General features: G+C 47.1%; 7 protein-coding genes across 7 annotated transcripts; 2 read left to right on the forward strand and 5 right to left on the reverse strand.

Annotated features, from left to right (window-relative positions):
- Positions 1 to 785: 785 nt before the first annotated feature.
- N7479_006696 (uncharacterized protein) lies at positions 786 to 2,534 on the reverse strand (the record flags this gene model as incomplete). Its single annotated transcript, XM_057254390.1, has 3 exons — positions 786 to 1,352; positions 1,422 to 1,796; positions 1,854 to 2,534. The coding sequence occupies 3 exons, from the start codon at positions 2,532 to 2,534 to the stop codon at positions 786 to 788; spliced, it is 1,623 nt and encodes a 540-aa protein (XP_057108252.1).
- A 1,490-nt stretch (positions 2,535 to 4,024) lies between these two features.
- On the forward strand, positions 4,025 to 4,795 carry N7479_006697 (uncharacterized protein; the record flags this gene model as incomplete). Its single annotated transcript, XM_057254391.1, has 2 exons — positions 4,025 to 4,320; positions 4,378 to 4,795. The coding sequence occupies 2 exons, from the start codon at positions 4,025 to 4,027 to the stop codon at positions 4,793 to 4,795; spliced, it is 714 nt and encodes a 237-aa protein (XP_057108253.1).
- An 868-nt stretch (positions 4,796 to 5,663) lies between these two features.
- Positions 5,664 to 6,773, reverse strand: N7479_006698 (ankyrin repeat domain-containing protein; the record flags this gene model as incomplete). The annotated part of the gene is made up of 1 exon (XM_057254392.1): positions 5,664 to 6,773. One exon carries the CDS (start codon positions 6,771 to 6,773, stop codon positions 5,664 to 5,666), a length of 1,110 nt encoding a protein of 369 aa, XP_057108254.1.
- Positions 6,774 to 7,380: 607 nt separating this feature from the next.
- On the reverse strand, positions 7,381 to 8,885 carry N7479_006699 (Zn(II)2Cys6 transcription factor domain-containing protein; the record flags this gene model as incomplete). Its single annotated transcript, XM_057254393.1, has 3 exons — positions 7,381 to 8,067; positions 8,123 to 8,776; positions 8,829 to 8,885. 3 exons carry the CDS (start codon positions 8,883 to 8,885, stop codon positions 7,381 to 7,383), a joined length of 1,398 nt encoding a protein of 465 aa, XP_057108255.1.
- Positions 8,886 to 9,332: 447 nt separating this feature from the next.
- On the forward strand, positions 9,333 to 10,453 carry N7479_006700 (RTA1 domain-containing protein; the record flags this gene model as incomplete). Its single annotated transcript, XM_057254394.1, has 2 exons — positions 9,333 to 9,454; positions 9,508 to 10,453. 2 exons carry the CDS (start codon positions 9,333 to 9,335, stop codon positions 10,451 to 10,453), a joined length of 1,068 nt encoding a protein of 355 aa, XP_057108256.1.
- A 310-nt stretch (positions 10,454 to 10,763) lies between these two features.
- Positions 10,764 to 12,110, reverse strand: N7479_006701 (NAD(P)/FAD-dependent oxidoreductase; the record flags this gene model as incomplete). Its single annotated transcript, XM_057254395.1, has 2 exons — positions 10,764 to 10,956; positions 11,020 to 12,110. The coding sequence occupies 2 exons, from the start codon at positions 12,108 to 12,110 to the stop codon at positions 10,764 to 10,766; spliced, it is 1,284 nt and encodes a 427-aa protein (XP_057108257.1).
- A 206-nt stretch (positions 12,111 to 12,316) lies between these two features.
- Positions 12,317 to 13,611, reverse strand: N7479_006702 (fungal specific transcription factor domain-containing protein; the record flags this gene model as incomplete). The annotated part of the gene is made up of 3 exons (XM_057254396.1): positions 12,317 to 12,808; positions 12,863 to 13,358; positions 13,409 to 13,611. The coding sequence occupies 3 exons, from the start codon at positions 13,609 to 13,611 to the stop codon at positions 12,317 to 12,319; spliced, it is 1,191 nt and encodes a 396-aa protein (XP_057108258.1).
- Between the last annotated feature and the right edge of the window lie 1,283 nt (positions 13,612 to 14,894).

A 14,894-nucleotide genomic window follows, 5' to 3' on the forward strand; every position in this document is an offset into this window, starting at 1 on the left:
ACAATGACTCCGAAAGGTCTAAGCACACCGGAAGTATTGGGTTCTTGGTATTCTTCGTCGATATGCACGCAAGTCGCACAAAGCCAAGGGAATAGGTGTTTCACATTTTCAACCAGCCCCCGGTCCACGCACAAAAATGACATGGAGATGGTAAAAGAATAACTCAGTTTTTTACATTTACTAGTTCAAACACAATCTTACATTCTGAGAGGCTCTGAGATTTCAAAAGGGTTGCCTATGAGGCGGCATTGGAGTACATAAGGAGTTGTACGAAGCATGAACACAGGTCGGAATAGGACTTATTGGACAACTCTTAGGAGATATTAAAATAGTCCAAATGGTATCTAGGTTACTTGTCGGGAGAAATCCTTGTCTTGACTGTCGCAATAAAAGGTCCCCGTTCGGTCTTGAGTGTGTGTGTTTGTGCTCTCCGACACTTCCATCACTGTTAGTCCAAGTCACTAGTCGTCGTCAGCATTCAACCAAGCTTCAAACATGACGTGGAATGTGAAGGAAATCTAAAAGAAGATTGAGGGTAGACATGGTAGTTTATTCGCCTCACGAATAGACTGTGAATCTTCCGGATTTCTATTCTGTGTAGTGACTAGATACGGAAATACGCCGGCATACAATAAATATGAAGAAATAATTTCAATCATTGTATTGATCACCTGTCACTTTCAAGTAACACACATAAATCCATCTTTTAGATGTTCAACCAATAGCGGAGAGCTGTCATGCGCGGTAAATGCACCTTGCATTTTCACTTCAACCTTGAGGTCACCTTAACGCTCAAGCACGCTGCGACCACCATCAACAGTGATCCGATTCCGCACTCGAATGTGGGCGTAGGCTGTTCCGAGCTGAATGACACCAGACAGAGTAGGCTCCTCTTCAGAGTCTGAGTCCGACTCGGTTGTCGTAGCCTGAGCGATGTCCACAGAGGGCGATCCATCTGGAGTATCTGGCAGATTGGAAGATGCAGCACTTGAAGACTCCTCACTCTCCTGGTCGCTGTCCTTTGCGATGTCCAAAAGTGCCGTTGGACAAAATACCAGAGCCTCCCCAGTCGGCAAGCGAACGATCTTCTGAAAGATCGTCGACGAGGCCGTGGTCTTTGAACCAGTGCCCTCAATCCCAGCCCCCGCAATGTGTGACTTGATCACTTTGAACCAAGCCGGAGATGAGAATCGATGGATAATTGTGACGTTGCAAAGCTCAAGCAATGCAGGTGCAAGGGTTGGTTCCTGTGTGGCTATCATCACTCGCGCGGCTAGATGACGCTGCTGGCGGACGACAGAGAGCAGCGTTTCAGTCAGATCGGCAGCTTCGGGCGAGGTTGAATTCATAAACTAAAATGAAATGGAGTGTCAGTATAGAAGAACAGGGACGACCCAAGAAGTCGGATAAAGTCCACGAACCTTGTGCGCCTCATCAAGGGCAATGATGCGGCCCGCATCATGGCGGTTCTTCAAAAACAAAGAAACAGAGATGTTAAACAGTGCGCATGCATCTTCTTGGCCAACGAACGGGCAGCTCAAATCGATTATTGTCAAAGTCCCCGGGGGAAACTTCCAGACATCATCAATATTATGTTTCTTTGACTTATCCGCACTTGCACCAGGCACAGATCCAGGTTCGAAAAACGATTCAAGCACTGCCAAGCGCATATTCAGTGGCATTAGCTGACCTTTCAAGAAGGTTTCACGCTGCAGAAGAAGTTTGAACGAGATGTAGTTGAAACCGGAATCTCCCTGGTTGGCAATTGCCATATCTCGAAGAATCTTCATAACGACCTATGTAAGTAGAGCATTAGTACGCTATCAGCATGAATGACAGGTGTGATGACCTACCTCGATATAAAGAGGCTGCTCAGTTTTGTTGTTGATACCCATCAGGGTCTTCATCATACCAATGTTGAGATCCCTCTGGGGCAGATACAGTGGCAGAACCTTTAACATTTTCGAACCACCTGCCAGTTTCTCATATTCCTTTTTCATGGCAAGGTAATTGGTGGGCGACACCAAAACACGAACAGGAATCTTGGACGAGTAAAGATATGCCGCCTCACAGAGCTGCGTGCTGGAAAAGGCCGTGAACTTGTCATAATGAATAACTAGTCCAGCAAGAGGAGACGATAGCTTTCCAGCCGGGGAGGATGGGATTAATGCATTCTCTAGAAGGCATGACAGAGTGTGACTTTTGCCACTTCCCTGGCTGCCACAGATGAAAGCAGACCAAGGCGCTGACACATTAGCGTACACAAGATCCTCTTGTGCTGGCTTGTTGCTCGCAGATCGATTGCGCAGACCAAGTAGTCCGTATTGCGGATATGTCTGGTCTCCTTTGATAGCCTGCTCATTATTCAGGCGTTCGGTATCCAGAACCTCGCATGCGGAAAGTGAGAATAGAGGGGCCGTTATAAGCTCCTCTTCTAAGTGAGTGTTCTCGCTTCTCGATGTTTTGTCACCTTTTACAAGCTTCATATGCTCATCTGTCTCCAATGTGTCCCTGCAAAGAGGAAGAGGTGCCATGATGACAGGTAGCCACGTAAGAAAAGCTCGTACTGGGCTCGTTGAGGGTGGGAGATCCCAGTTGAAGGGGGGTGGGGAAATGAGAGATGAGGGTTGGGCGACATTAGAAAGAGGACAAGAGACAGTTGAAATTTTATACCCACAAAGCATTGCACAGCGCGTTGTTACCAGGTATCCTGACAGACAATCAGATAATCCGACGTCAAACATCCTCTATCAATAAGCAAAGTTTTATCGTAACTTCAAGCAGGTGGCCCGACTGTCTACTCACATTCCAGTAAGCCTTGGAATTCAATATAATTATCTGTATTGTTTTATAATTTCCCCCTTGCTAGGAGGCACGTAAAATGCGTGATTTATTAAGAGATATTGTCGTTGATGCTAGGTTGTTGAACTACTAAATTTGATATTGATATATGCATATCCTAGTAGTATGTTCAAGTAACTAGTCAATAGTTTTATCGTAAGCTTTTATCTTTGTACTTTTGATAGGTACATATCGAAGTCGATGTCTCCCACGCGAGGTATAGATTCAGGGCATGCCACACATGCTTGGCAGCGGCTAACAACTTCAATCAATCAAAGTTCAATTAAGCTGTTGCAGTCTAACTAGCTGCGTATGACTATGCAGGAGCTTCATCTAGCTGAAGCAAGAACTCGAAGCCAAACGCCAAGTTGGGATCACTCCTGAGAGTAAATACAGAGGCTGGTTTATAAAGAGTATGGAATCAGCCCGTTCCTGTATCCTGTAAATCCATAGGAAAATATATATCAAACGAATGCGGCGGAGTACACCCTCCGCCTTCCATCTCTGTCATTCTCTGTCACTCTCCCAGCTTCATTTTTTGTTATTGGCTAATGCCCATTGTCCTCCACACCCCACTATCCTAATCGTATTACATCCCTGCACTGTTACATCGCCAGGACCCCATACCCTGCTCAAACCCCCACTACAGTATTTGTGATTTAACCACTTACATAGTTCTCTCCTCTAATCATTTTTAGGATTTTGCCGGGTTTCATAATTCCAGCTCGTGGGGAAGAGTCATTCGCGCTTTGATCACTCAATTTCCCCTTATTACAATTCGAAGAGAGGCTCTAGCCAAATGCATGCGCTACGTTTGAGAAAGAGTCCCCATTAATAGCCGCCTCTGATACCATCCTGCAGCCGATCACATCTACAACGTCTCGGGAATTATATAATAATCGAGTTTGTAGCTCGATTGGCTCGAGATGGACGATCCGCGACTATCAGCTGCCGGGGCTATTACACGATGGAATTTCGGTCGTATCATTTTCCTTATTACACCAATAATACTACACATTGCCCTGCCTAGACGCAGTGGGCGTTTTAAGGTGCTTGCATGGAATATGCGTCATGTCTGCTCAGCCCATCATATAAATGAGCGGACGATCGCTTTTTCCCCCCCAGCTCTCGCTCATTTGAAGCCATTTCATCGAAGATTTCACATAACCTCCAACAAAGAAGAATGACATCCATAACGCAGAACCCTGGAGCCTCTCTGATTGCGCAGCTAGCGTCTCCGCCAAATATATCTCTACAACTGCTCGGAACGCACACGGCCGGCGACCAGACCAAAGTTGTCGATTTCGATCTCTGGATTGATTGTTCAAAGAAGGCGAAAATCAAGTCGAGAAAATTCTTAACTGATAATGAAATTGATCATCGCTTTTGGGATCATTCCGATGAATCCAGTGACAGTTTCTCGGCAACCTCATCTAATTGGCTTGAAGATTGGCTTGGTGACATCAACGATGGAAGAAGGTACATTCTCCAACTTAATTATCTTTTGGCTATACTAACTAATATATTTGTGTCAAGCTGGAAGATCAGCAAACTACTCTCCTTGCATAATAGCGATTCTGCTGCTACAAAAACCTACGCAGAGGGCCTCGCATGCAAAGTTGCATATGGCGGATCCATCACAGTTGAAGTTCACGCACCACCCCTCGAGGTGGATGCCTCTGAGTACGCCGCAGTTGTTCAAGCGGAATGGAGCTTTGGCAGTCCTTTGATTCCCATGGAGAGTCTATGGGACCTGTTGGTAATGAATGCAATGGTGGATCGCAGAAGAGGATTTATCTCTGTTGATGAGCCGCCACGACCATCCTACGGAAGGTCACCGTTTCGTAGGGCCATAAAATCCGATAACACTTCTACAATCATATCAGAAGCCCAAAATGAAGAGGGGTTCAAGCACACAGTACTGCAATACTCAAATTGGGGATCTAATACTTAATTCAGCAAAACACCAGCCTTCTACTCATAGCTTTTCTGCTACTACGATATATAGTCCTCCAGGTTGATTTCGGATAAGTGTCCTTGTTCACATGATGTATTCCAGTAGTATAATTTATATACATTTCCTACTTATCCTCACATTTGGTATTCTAGTAATGGAGCCGATCTCCACAAAGGTCTTCACAAGAATATTTGCCGCTGCTCAAATGGTAATTATGAGACTGGCATTGTATCGATCAGTAAAAGTTTCACAACCTCTTAGCGATACTCGCACCGTTTGTTAGGCAGTTGTTATTGCGATATAGACGACGGGGTTTGCGACAATCTGGGTGGGTAAAGAGGTTGCTTCCAAGTATGATCTAATAGGTTCAGGAGGCTAAGTCTGGGTCAATCAAAGTATCGAACTATATAGTACAAATGGATGGATGGTTTCAATTACAACGGCCTCGTACCGAAGCGGTATGTACATATGGTCTATTAATCCAATATCAATCCATGTAAGTTTATATATAGTATACTGCTACACGAGCAGACTGAGAGCCTTCAAGGGCTGTCATGACCTAGTTATTTTCTCTGTGTACTAACTAAAAAACATTCTAGCGGCCTACTCGGGGAGCTCTAACAATGAGCGGATGAATACTCAAAGATTTAATTTCTCCATTTCACAGTTCAACTGTTGTTTGTTAAAGAACAAAAGACATCTTGTCTCTTGTCAGGGTGATCTCCGTCTTCCGGATAAAAGATGAAAAAGAAACAAGATCAAATCGGTGAGAGATGAAAATTCAAGACAAATAGGTGACCGATCAAATATTTTGCTGATACAGGAATGATGATCTCTTGGGTTTGGAGTAAATGTACCAGTCTGTTCATAGCTCGATTCCTATTTCTTTCGCGATGCCCCTGATCATGATCTCCCAAGGCCCAGGTTCATCAGCAGAATATCCAGCCTGCAATCGAGGGATGTAGCTGATTCCCATGTCCATCAATTGAAAGATGACTTTCTTATCTTTGTTAAGAATTGCGTATTCCAGGGCCTCGTAGCCAAGCTTCTTAACATCACAACGACGGTCAAGCATAAGTTTGAGCAAATCAGCATCACCACCAAGGAGCACAGCGTGGAGTGAGTTTGATAGGTGCGCTGACCAGCCAGGGGTGCTAATTCCTCGGATGAATTCAATGCTTTTGTGCGATTGGACCAGCCGAACTTGTGGTCTCTCGGGTAGTTCATCTGGGCGTAAATCCGACGAAAACTGCAACGTGGGCTCTTGACTTTTGTCATTCGGATCGGCGCCCTTTTTGAATGCGTATTCCATAACATTTGCATGGCGGTGCCATAGTCCTTCGTACATGATGATCTGTGCAGCTTCTTTGACGGTGATGTGTCGATCACCACGTCTGAGGAAAGAAAACAGAACCTTGAGCACGTGTAAATGGCCACGAGCTGCAGCGATTTTGATGGGCCGTCGCAGCTTGAAAGCACCCGTGAATACAGCAGGATCTTTTTCAAGCAACAACTTCACAACGTCCACATGGCCATTTGCTGCGGCCTGTCTCATAGGAGTTTCGTAGTATTCGTCTAGCAAGTTGGGATAGACACCTTTTTCGAGGATAAGCTTGATACAAGCCACTGAGCCAATTTCGGCTGCTGCGACCAAGGGGTGTGGTTTTGGGTGTCGTGGGACGACGTTCAAAGCCTCGGGGGCATCGATGTCGCGCAAATGAGATCTGAATCTGTCTCGCCGGGTGATCTTGGCACCGGCCCTCAGGCACTTGCGGATGGTGCTATCGAGGCCTCTCTTAGCTGCCCATAAGATGATCCAGGCGTTTTGGTGTGCCGTGTTGTGTTTGTAGAGTTGGTCATCGAAGATGAGGGCAAAACGCGGGGTTGTGCGAATGAAAGCATTGCGGTCGCGTTGGCGCTCGAGATTCTCCTCAATCATGAGGATGAGCTCTGTGGGGAGCAGAGCAAGCGACATGGTTGCTGTCCCCAGAAGTAGTAGTTGAAGTTGTAGAAGAGAGAGAAGAGAGAAGAGAGAAGAGGAGCAGATGAGATCCGAGTGATTATAAAGTGAAGAAACTGGGGGATAACAATGGCAGTAATTGGGATTGATTGAGGATTATTCCAATAACAGGTATTGTTTGTCATTCATCTCTCACTCCAGAGCTTTGTATACAATTAAGGTTGTCATTGAGAGTGCCATCGAGAGTGCCATTGAGACTACCATTCAGAGTGCCATTGAGATTGAATAGCCTTAGTTTATATTCAATATATCTACCTATTCATGGCCATCAATAGAACAGCTGAATGCGAGAGAGATGTACCATCCTGCTCACAGTGGAGGGTCATATTATCTAGTTCACAATTCCTTGCCCGTAAACTTCATTAGACTCCTGATAGTTGATTGAAGTGAATCAATATGATCTGGTCTATTTAACATGCATTCTTGGAAAGCGACATTGGTATATTGGTATATCTTATTGGATTTTCTTGCATTATACTAATTATATCCTCCCAAATCTTCCCAACACAATCCACATAATATAAAAAATAGGTTATACTTCAGTATATTGTGCTCTATATTCTCAGGGGGAAAAGATTGCATTCATCTGACGAGTCGATCCAAGACACAAGCTCTCGTTTATCCATCCCAGTTCATGGGGTATATTCAGACCATGTTGGGTCACAAAGTCGCCAAAATAGTCAATCAAGGCGACTTCTACCATTGACCGCAGTTGGGGGTCTGAGGTAACAACCCACGCTGCTGACAGACACATTGTTATGTATCCTGCTCCAATAGGTCTGTGCATATTGGATTTCTGAGCATGGACGAGAGTATCTTTGACAAGAGATCTGGATTCTACCACACAGGTGTAGTCACTAGGATCCAATGCCTGCAGGATGCAATTGAAAAATGCTGTGATTGCGAGACCAATTCCATGGGTGCGGAGATAATGTGCTCGCATGATCTTGGTCATAAATGTTTCTGGCATAGTAATGAGCTCTGAAGTCTCAGCTTTGGCTGTTCGTGCTTTCAATTCCGCTAGGAGCAATTTGCATTTTTCGTATATTGGTCGGACTTCCTTTTTCAAGGGTGTCAAATCTTCGCCGTCGCGTATAGCTCGTTTCCCACGTTTGATCAGGACTGGAGCTCGTGCTAGACATCGCAAAATCTGGCCTTCAGGTAGGTTTTGGTCGAAGTCGTTGACGGCTAAGGCATCCCATTCCTCGGGGGTCAGGTCGATAGCATCGTTGTATAAACCCTCGAACAACTTGGCAATGTGATCAGCTTGACATACCAAAATGGGGGAGTTTGGGGTGACACACCACGCTTCCCCGTAAAGAGAGGAACATTTTCTGCTCGAAGTCGTCGCGTGGCCCAAAGTTCTTTCGCGCGCGTAGAATGTTGGCGGCCCCTTGGGCATGTCCTGATAGCATTCGCCCATTATTTCCCATAAAAGTTTGACAGATCAAAAGTATCATCACAGCACATAGTGTACTAGAAGCACTCGCCTGGATGGGGTCATCTAGATAGACTCTTAGGGTTTTGAGCGCAGATGAATACTTGGCTAGTGCCTCAACCGAAGCTAGTTGGCGCGTGCAGAAGCCTGCGTGGGCAGTGGTCACAGCGTCAACTGCACGGTCAAGTGCTTCGTTACTGCCGAGTCGTCTAGGTACTTCTTCCAAGTAAAGGCCGAAAGACCACCACATATTGTAACGGAGGTCACTGGATCGTTTTATTGCGCCAACGAACGAACTGGTCAATGATGTCATACTATTGCCAGGACATGCTTGAGGGATTTGAGAAGAATATTGTATCTCTTCTGTTGGTCTCGATTTCGAAGAGAGAACCATTTGGCCGCTTTGATTTGGTTTGGAGGAAAATTGTTCCTGTTTGAACTTGTATCGTTGCTGACCGGACCCCACACAGCTCACTTTCAGACGAAGACATCGCCCACACGCAGGTTGTTTTTCATCGCACTTGACATATTATTAGGAACAGCAGTCTGTACCTCAGTCTTATCGAACGTACCTTTTTCTTCTGCTTGCGACACGCGTCACAGGCCCGACCCGATGGGACACCCGGCATGGCGGGGATACCCTAGTGGAGAAAGCGGAGCGTGGATCTCGAACCGGAACACTGCAAGCCTTCAGGAACGTGTTTATCTCGCGCAGGGGCACTCCGTTAAGACTATGAAATCGTAATATATTGCACTAAAACAAAAGCAAGGACAAAACGCCTCAAACTCGCAGGTTGGGGTTATTTGGGCTGCGCAGTCTAACCGCTTCTGGTCAAATGTGCCGCTCTACAAGGCTGAGTTGGTTGTCGCTGATTGGCCAGTTCATCAAGTATATGGCTCGGGCCACATTGGGGCTGAATTGCCAATGTCATCAACAGGCACAGCTCTGTCTAACCCAATCGAGACATATGTAGCGCTTCAAGATGCGTAAATGATGTCAACTAAAGCGCTGGCCAGAGTTTATTTAAACATGCAGTCCCCTCAGTCTCATACCCCACAGTTCATCGGACTTCATCATGGCCTCAAATAACTCGGACGCAGAGACAAATCTCTACCGGTACAATCCAAGTCATATCCTACCAGCTGTATTTGCTGCCTTGGTTGGCCTGTCTTTCGTTTTGCATGTTTACCAAAACTAGTAAGCATTTAGCACACAATTTGAGAAAACCAAGATTGTTCTAACATCGTCAGCCGCTATCGATTCTGGCGCGTCACATTCTTCATCTGTTGGGGTGGAGCCCTATTCACCGTGGGCTGGATTCTCCGCTGCATATCGAGCTACCACCCAGGAAATGTAAACATCTATATCGCATCGACAGTCTTCATCTATGTCGGTCCACCAGTTTACTCAGCCGCCGCGTATAATATCATCGGACGGCTCATGAACTACCTACCAATGCACGCGGTTCTCAACCCCAACCGTGTCCTGATCTTCTTCATCTATGTCGGCGCCGCTGTGGAAGCAATTACAGTCGCAGGAGCAGCCAAGAACGCATCAGCTGGGTCTGATCTGGACAAGTACAAGTCTGGTGGGACTCTCGTCGCAGCAGGGCTTGTTCTCCAAGCCGTGGTCGAATGTTGCGTGATCGGGGTTGTTTCAATAGTCCACAGACGCTGCTCTCGGGCTCGGATGCTGTCGCCAAATATCCGCATGGTCTGCATCACACTCTACGGGACATCGACTCTTGTCTTGCTGCGGTGTATCTTCCGTGCCGTGGAGTCATTCGAGATGTTTGGCAAGCTCAGCTGTCGAGTGAACTGCGGGTCGATTCTTAGCAACGAGTGGTATCTATATGCATTTGAGCTAGGCCCTATGCTTGTCTTTACTTGGTGGCTCAATTTGATGCATCCTGGTCGCCATCTACCCCGCCAAAAGCTACGATATCTTTGTCCTGATGGTCGTACGGAACGAATTGGACCTGGCTGGATTGACCGACGATCACAGTGGGAGACCTTCGCCGATCCGTTGGATTTGAAAGGCATGCTTAAAGGTGCGCCTTCTCATGAGAAATATTGGCTGCGACAGGATGAATGGCCTGTCTGCAAGGATGGTAGCTTTGCTTTGGGGACTGCTACCAATGCGAGGGCTGGATCTGAGAATGAAAAGGACCTTGTTCCACTTTCTCCTCATGTTTGAGTAATGGATATGTGATGTGATTTGATACCTATATTGTCTTTCCATATTGTGTTTTCTTTTGTTCTGCAATGCTTTTCTTTCTTCGTGGAGCCGAAGGACTCCCAAGATATTCATCTAGACTTAGACTTATTATATAATATATATTTCGTGAGGCACCAAGCAGTTGAAATTTGATGTGAAATAGTCAGTGAGATATATATTCTTTTTGGTCGTTTTTTTATATTTACGAAAATGATAAAGACCATAGCCTGTGCAGACGACTGTTCAATGTATAACTAAGGATATATATCGTAGCAACATGGCGTATCATTTACAGCTTGGCTTGTTCGAGCGGACTCAATTTCCTCAGAGGGGGTCCTGCTCTGCTTCCATCGCCCGCCATGGGCGCTTTTGAGTCACCCTGTGGCGGGTTCATCCTCCACTTTTGGCGCAGAGCCTCGGACGCTTTATTCTCAAAGCAGTCCGCGATATATTGGCCTAGGATAGGGAGGAATTTGAATCCACTAAAATCAGGTTAGTCAGTATACGCCGTAGGGTGCGTAGTAATAATTTCAATCAACACTTACTGTCCTGCGCCGCCGGTAGCCATGAACAGTCCCTGGATGGTTGGGTGGTGGTCGATAATGAAGTCACCATTGGGTGTATCCGTGTACCAGCACAGTCGACGGTTCATCCAAGGGCGATCACCTAGCTTGGGGAAGAACTGACGCAAGCCCTTTCGCAGCGATTCATCCGCGTCATCGGGCAAATATCCGGTGGCTGCATTGCTGGTTTCGAATTTAGGCGATGAGAGCGACTTCTGAACACCATCTACATTGACGGTGATGTCGGTCGCATACCCGTAACCGTGGCGCGCAAGCTTCAAGACATTTGTGTCCGGTGTGGGCGGGAATGAGAACACACCGGAGCTCATGTTGATCATAACCGGGATCTTTCTCATCTCGAGAGCCTCCTCCTCGGTCAACTGAATGAAGCCAACAGGTTGGCCAGACGAAGATGCAGCATTACCCATATTCAAAAGACGATTGGTCCATGCGCCAGTGCTCAATATCACCTGTGAAGCAAGTAATACCTGCCCTCCGACAAGGTTGACGCCAACAACGCGTGATCCCGCCCGGCGCAGGGAAACAACAGTACCGCGAGGCCCGGCAATGATCGAAACACCCGCCACAGTACACTTGGAAGCCAGCTTCTGGATGCTGCCTGCGGCATCGGCCCAGCCACCTTTCGGATTGTGATATCCGTTCATGCCGGAAAAATCGGCTTGAACGCTGGGGTAGAGCTTACGGATCTCCATGGCGTCGGCGAGTTCGTCCAGCTTTCCACCTGCCGCCCGAATTACAGCCTTGGACTTCTCCATGTATGCATTCTTAGGCGTTTCTGAGAACAAGGCGAATCCTGATTCGAAGTATTGGTCCTTGTACTCGGTGGTCCATCCCTCGTATGCCTCCCGGGCCATTTGAGAGTAGACTGGGTCCGCATAGTCGGCGCGAATAATGCGCGAGATGTCAACACTGCTTCCATCTGCTGATGGAGGTACGAATCGATCGACAACAGTGATGTCGGTATATCCGCGCTTGTTGAGTTCAAGGGCCGTCGAAAGACCAAAGACGCCAGCGCCCACGATCAGGATTGAGTCTGTCTTAGCTGTGGTCATTTTAAGCGACAGATTAATAACTAGAGGAATTTTGTCAAACTATATCCACCGGAGATGTCCCAGGTTTATAAACTGCGGTGCGGGTAAGGAAAGGCGGCTCAGTGCCGGGGCTTGGCGTTCCAAGAAGTCAGAATCCGGACCGCGTTCCCCGGATGAAAGATGAATGAAGTATAGATCATCAAGACCTGAATTCCACCTGGGCAACATCATGTCGGATTAATGCTAAGCCAATCCTCAAACGCCCTCTCATAATCCTGGAGTTGTAGGAATATTGTATCACCCCCACTAATCTCCATATTAGGATCTCTCGGAAGTCCTGAGAATTCTATCCTCGGTGAGGTCTGACTCGGCGATTGTATGGAATCATCATTCTGCTCGGGTGGATATGTGACACACTCGGTAGCCACTGTCTTGTGGCCTGAGATTCCAGCGGATCCAATCAATGAAAAATCACGATCGGTGATATCACCAGCAGAAGGGGCTCCCGAGCATCCGACGCTGTCTTTGGCAAGTTCTGGGCCGAAGATGTCGCTAGCAGGGTCTGGGATATTGCTTGCGTGGGCGTACACTAAGATTTTCCACAATAGCTGTAAGTTCACAGACCACTTCTGACGGGAATTTGTTCCTCCCGGGGCGATGTTATCTGTCATAAGGCCTCCAGGAGAAACGCTGGCCCGGAGTTGCTGCAGTTGTTGAACCTAGAGGCAACATCAAAACCAATGCACCATAGCAAGAGCAGAGTGAAAACTAACCTGACGATCGATGTGTGGCCATCGGTGACTCATGTTACGCAGGAATCTGAGACATTTCTCAAATCCCGTTTGCGCCTTTCTGTTAAAAGCTTGATCTTCAACAAAACTATGTTGAAGATAGATTGTAGCAACAATTGCCACACATTGCCCTATGGTCGGGTCAGAAACCTCGAAGCTCTTCGCCTCAATAAGCTCGAGAAAATGAACAACCCAGCCGGAGTGGAAGGTCAGCTGCTCGAAAGAATTGCGGAGGAATGACTGAGGCATCGTCCTCCGGAAGTTCCGAAGTCGCATAGATAACAGAAACGGATGGTTAACTAAACAAGGCACCGCATGCCAAACCAACTGGAAGAATAACCATGGGCTCCAGTAATCACGACGAGCCTGAAGTTCCGCCGAGGGATGGTCTTGGAAGCGACTTGCATGAAGTCGGAACCTCAACGGCATGAGACTCTCATGCTCACAGTGCCGGAAATTTATCATGGCGTAATCGGAGCTGGGAGACCAGGGGGGTGAGCGTCAACGCCGACATGGCTGGCCGCATACTTACATGCCATCGCCCACAGCTCGCTTGTGTAAACAATGCTACCATTGATGCCAATGTCTGGCTTGGGGTCACCGCTGTTACTGTGGGAAATGCCTTTCTTAAACATCATGGCTCCCAATGGAAAGGCGGTTTCACCAGGCTCTGCTAGTAAGTCCAAGCTGTCTCCAGGTGGATGTAGGGACCCCTGAAGATTCTTAAGCATTATGAGGCTTACGTAGCAGAGCTTGCGCTCATCACGCTCGGTTTCCAAGTTGCTTAGAGACTCTAGGCCATTTATCCTGAGGTTGCTCATCAAATATGTGGCAAGTCTAGTATAAGACCCTGCGCGGATGATATGGCCCGCTGGACAAATGAAACACAATGTTAGAAATGAGCACAAGGATAAAGGCTAGGGCTGCTTTACCTGTGAACTCCAGCATACTTAGAAGACAAATGGTCTGAATTGTAGATAACTCCACAGTACCTGATGCCAAACGCATCATGACCATCTGAGAGGCTCTTTCTGTTTTTCTCTTGATCTCCAGTTGTATGTTCTGGTCAATGACCCCTGGCTTTTTGAAGCGGACCCCAAGAGCTTCAATCGCCAGTAGAAGCTCGGGATCCCGCTTTCCCAGAGATGCCAGAGAGGATCTGTGGGGGAATAACAGAAGGGGCTGCGCGTTACAAAAGGTTAGATAAAGCTCGGCATCTGGAACTCCAGACGGCCCAGTTCTATTTAATTCGTCAATACCAATCCACTAGTGAATTCAAAGCCAAACTCACGTAGAAAAGCTCTCCGGAGGTGAAAGTTCAGGTATCTGAGGGTGATTCTCGATGACTGGGGAGAGCTGGTTTGAGGCAGGCCGCCTGGGACCTTAATCAGCCAAGTAAAACAACACATAGGAATGCTATAGCGTACGTAATATACTCCATCAGCTGTTCTAGCTTCCCCTCAATGCCAGAGATGCGTTGTTCCTATACCGTATTGGAATCTGCTTAGGTTTAGGTAGCAATGAAGTATTACTTACCATCATCTTCTGGGAATTTCCCGCACTTTCCTCCCCAGCTTCAGCGCCTGTATACACGCACTGTTGACCCAGTCGCTGGCAGTAAGAGCAACTCGGTTTCTCTCCTGGGCAACGCGATTTTTTCCGGCTGGAGGAATGTCAGTTTAGATTTGCTCTCACCGCGAAACAAGGTTCAAGCTCACCGACATGGCTCACAAGCCTGGCGGGCTCTTTTTGGTGGTCTTTCGTCTTCGGTCGATGCCATTTTGTGTATGTCACTATAAATGTGATGAGCTGGGCTGTTCCACGCGGGTAAAACGTCGATCCAGGGCGGGGAACAGGTGTGGGTCCGAAAAATGCATACATACAAAGTGCAATGTAGCTCTGGCTTCTCTATATTTCTATATCTCCGAGTTGCAATATACCTTCATGTATGTACTACTGTGCCCTTTCCCTGTACTAATATGTTGAGAAATGTAACCAAGTAGAAATCTGATGG

The sequence above is a fragment of the Penicillium vulpinum genome, assembly GCF_028829585.1.
Source record: "Penicillium vulpinum strain IBT 29486 chromosome Unknown utg000003l_segment0_segment0, whole genome shotgun sequence".
Lineage (NCBI taxonomy): Eukaryota > Fungi > Ascomycota > Eurotiomycetes > Eurotiales > Aspergillaceae > Penicillium > Penicillium vulpinum.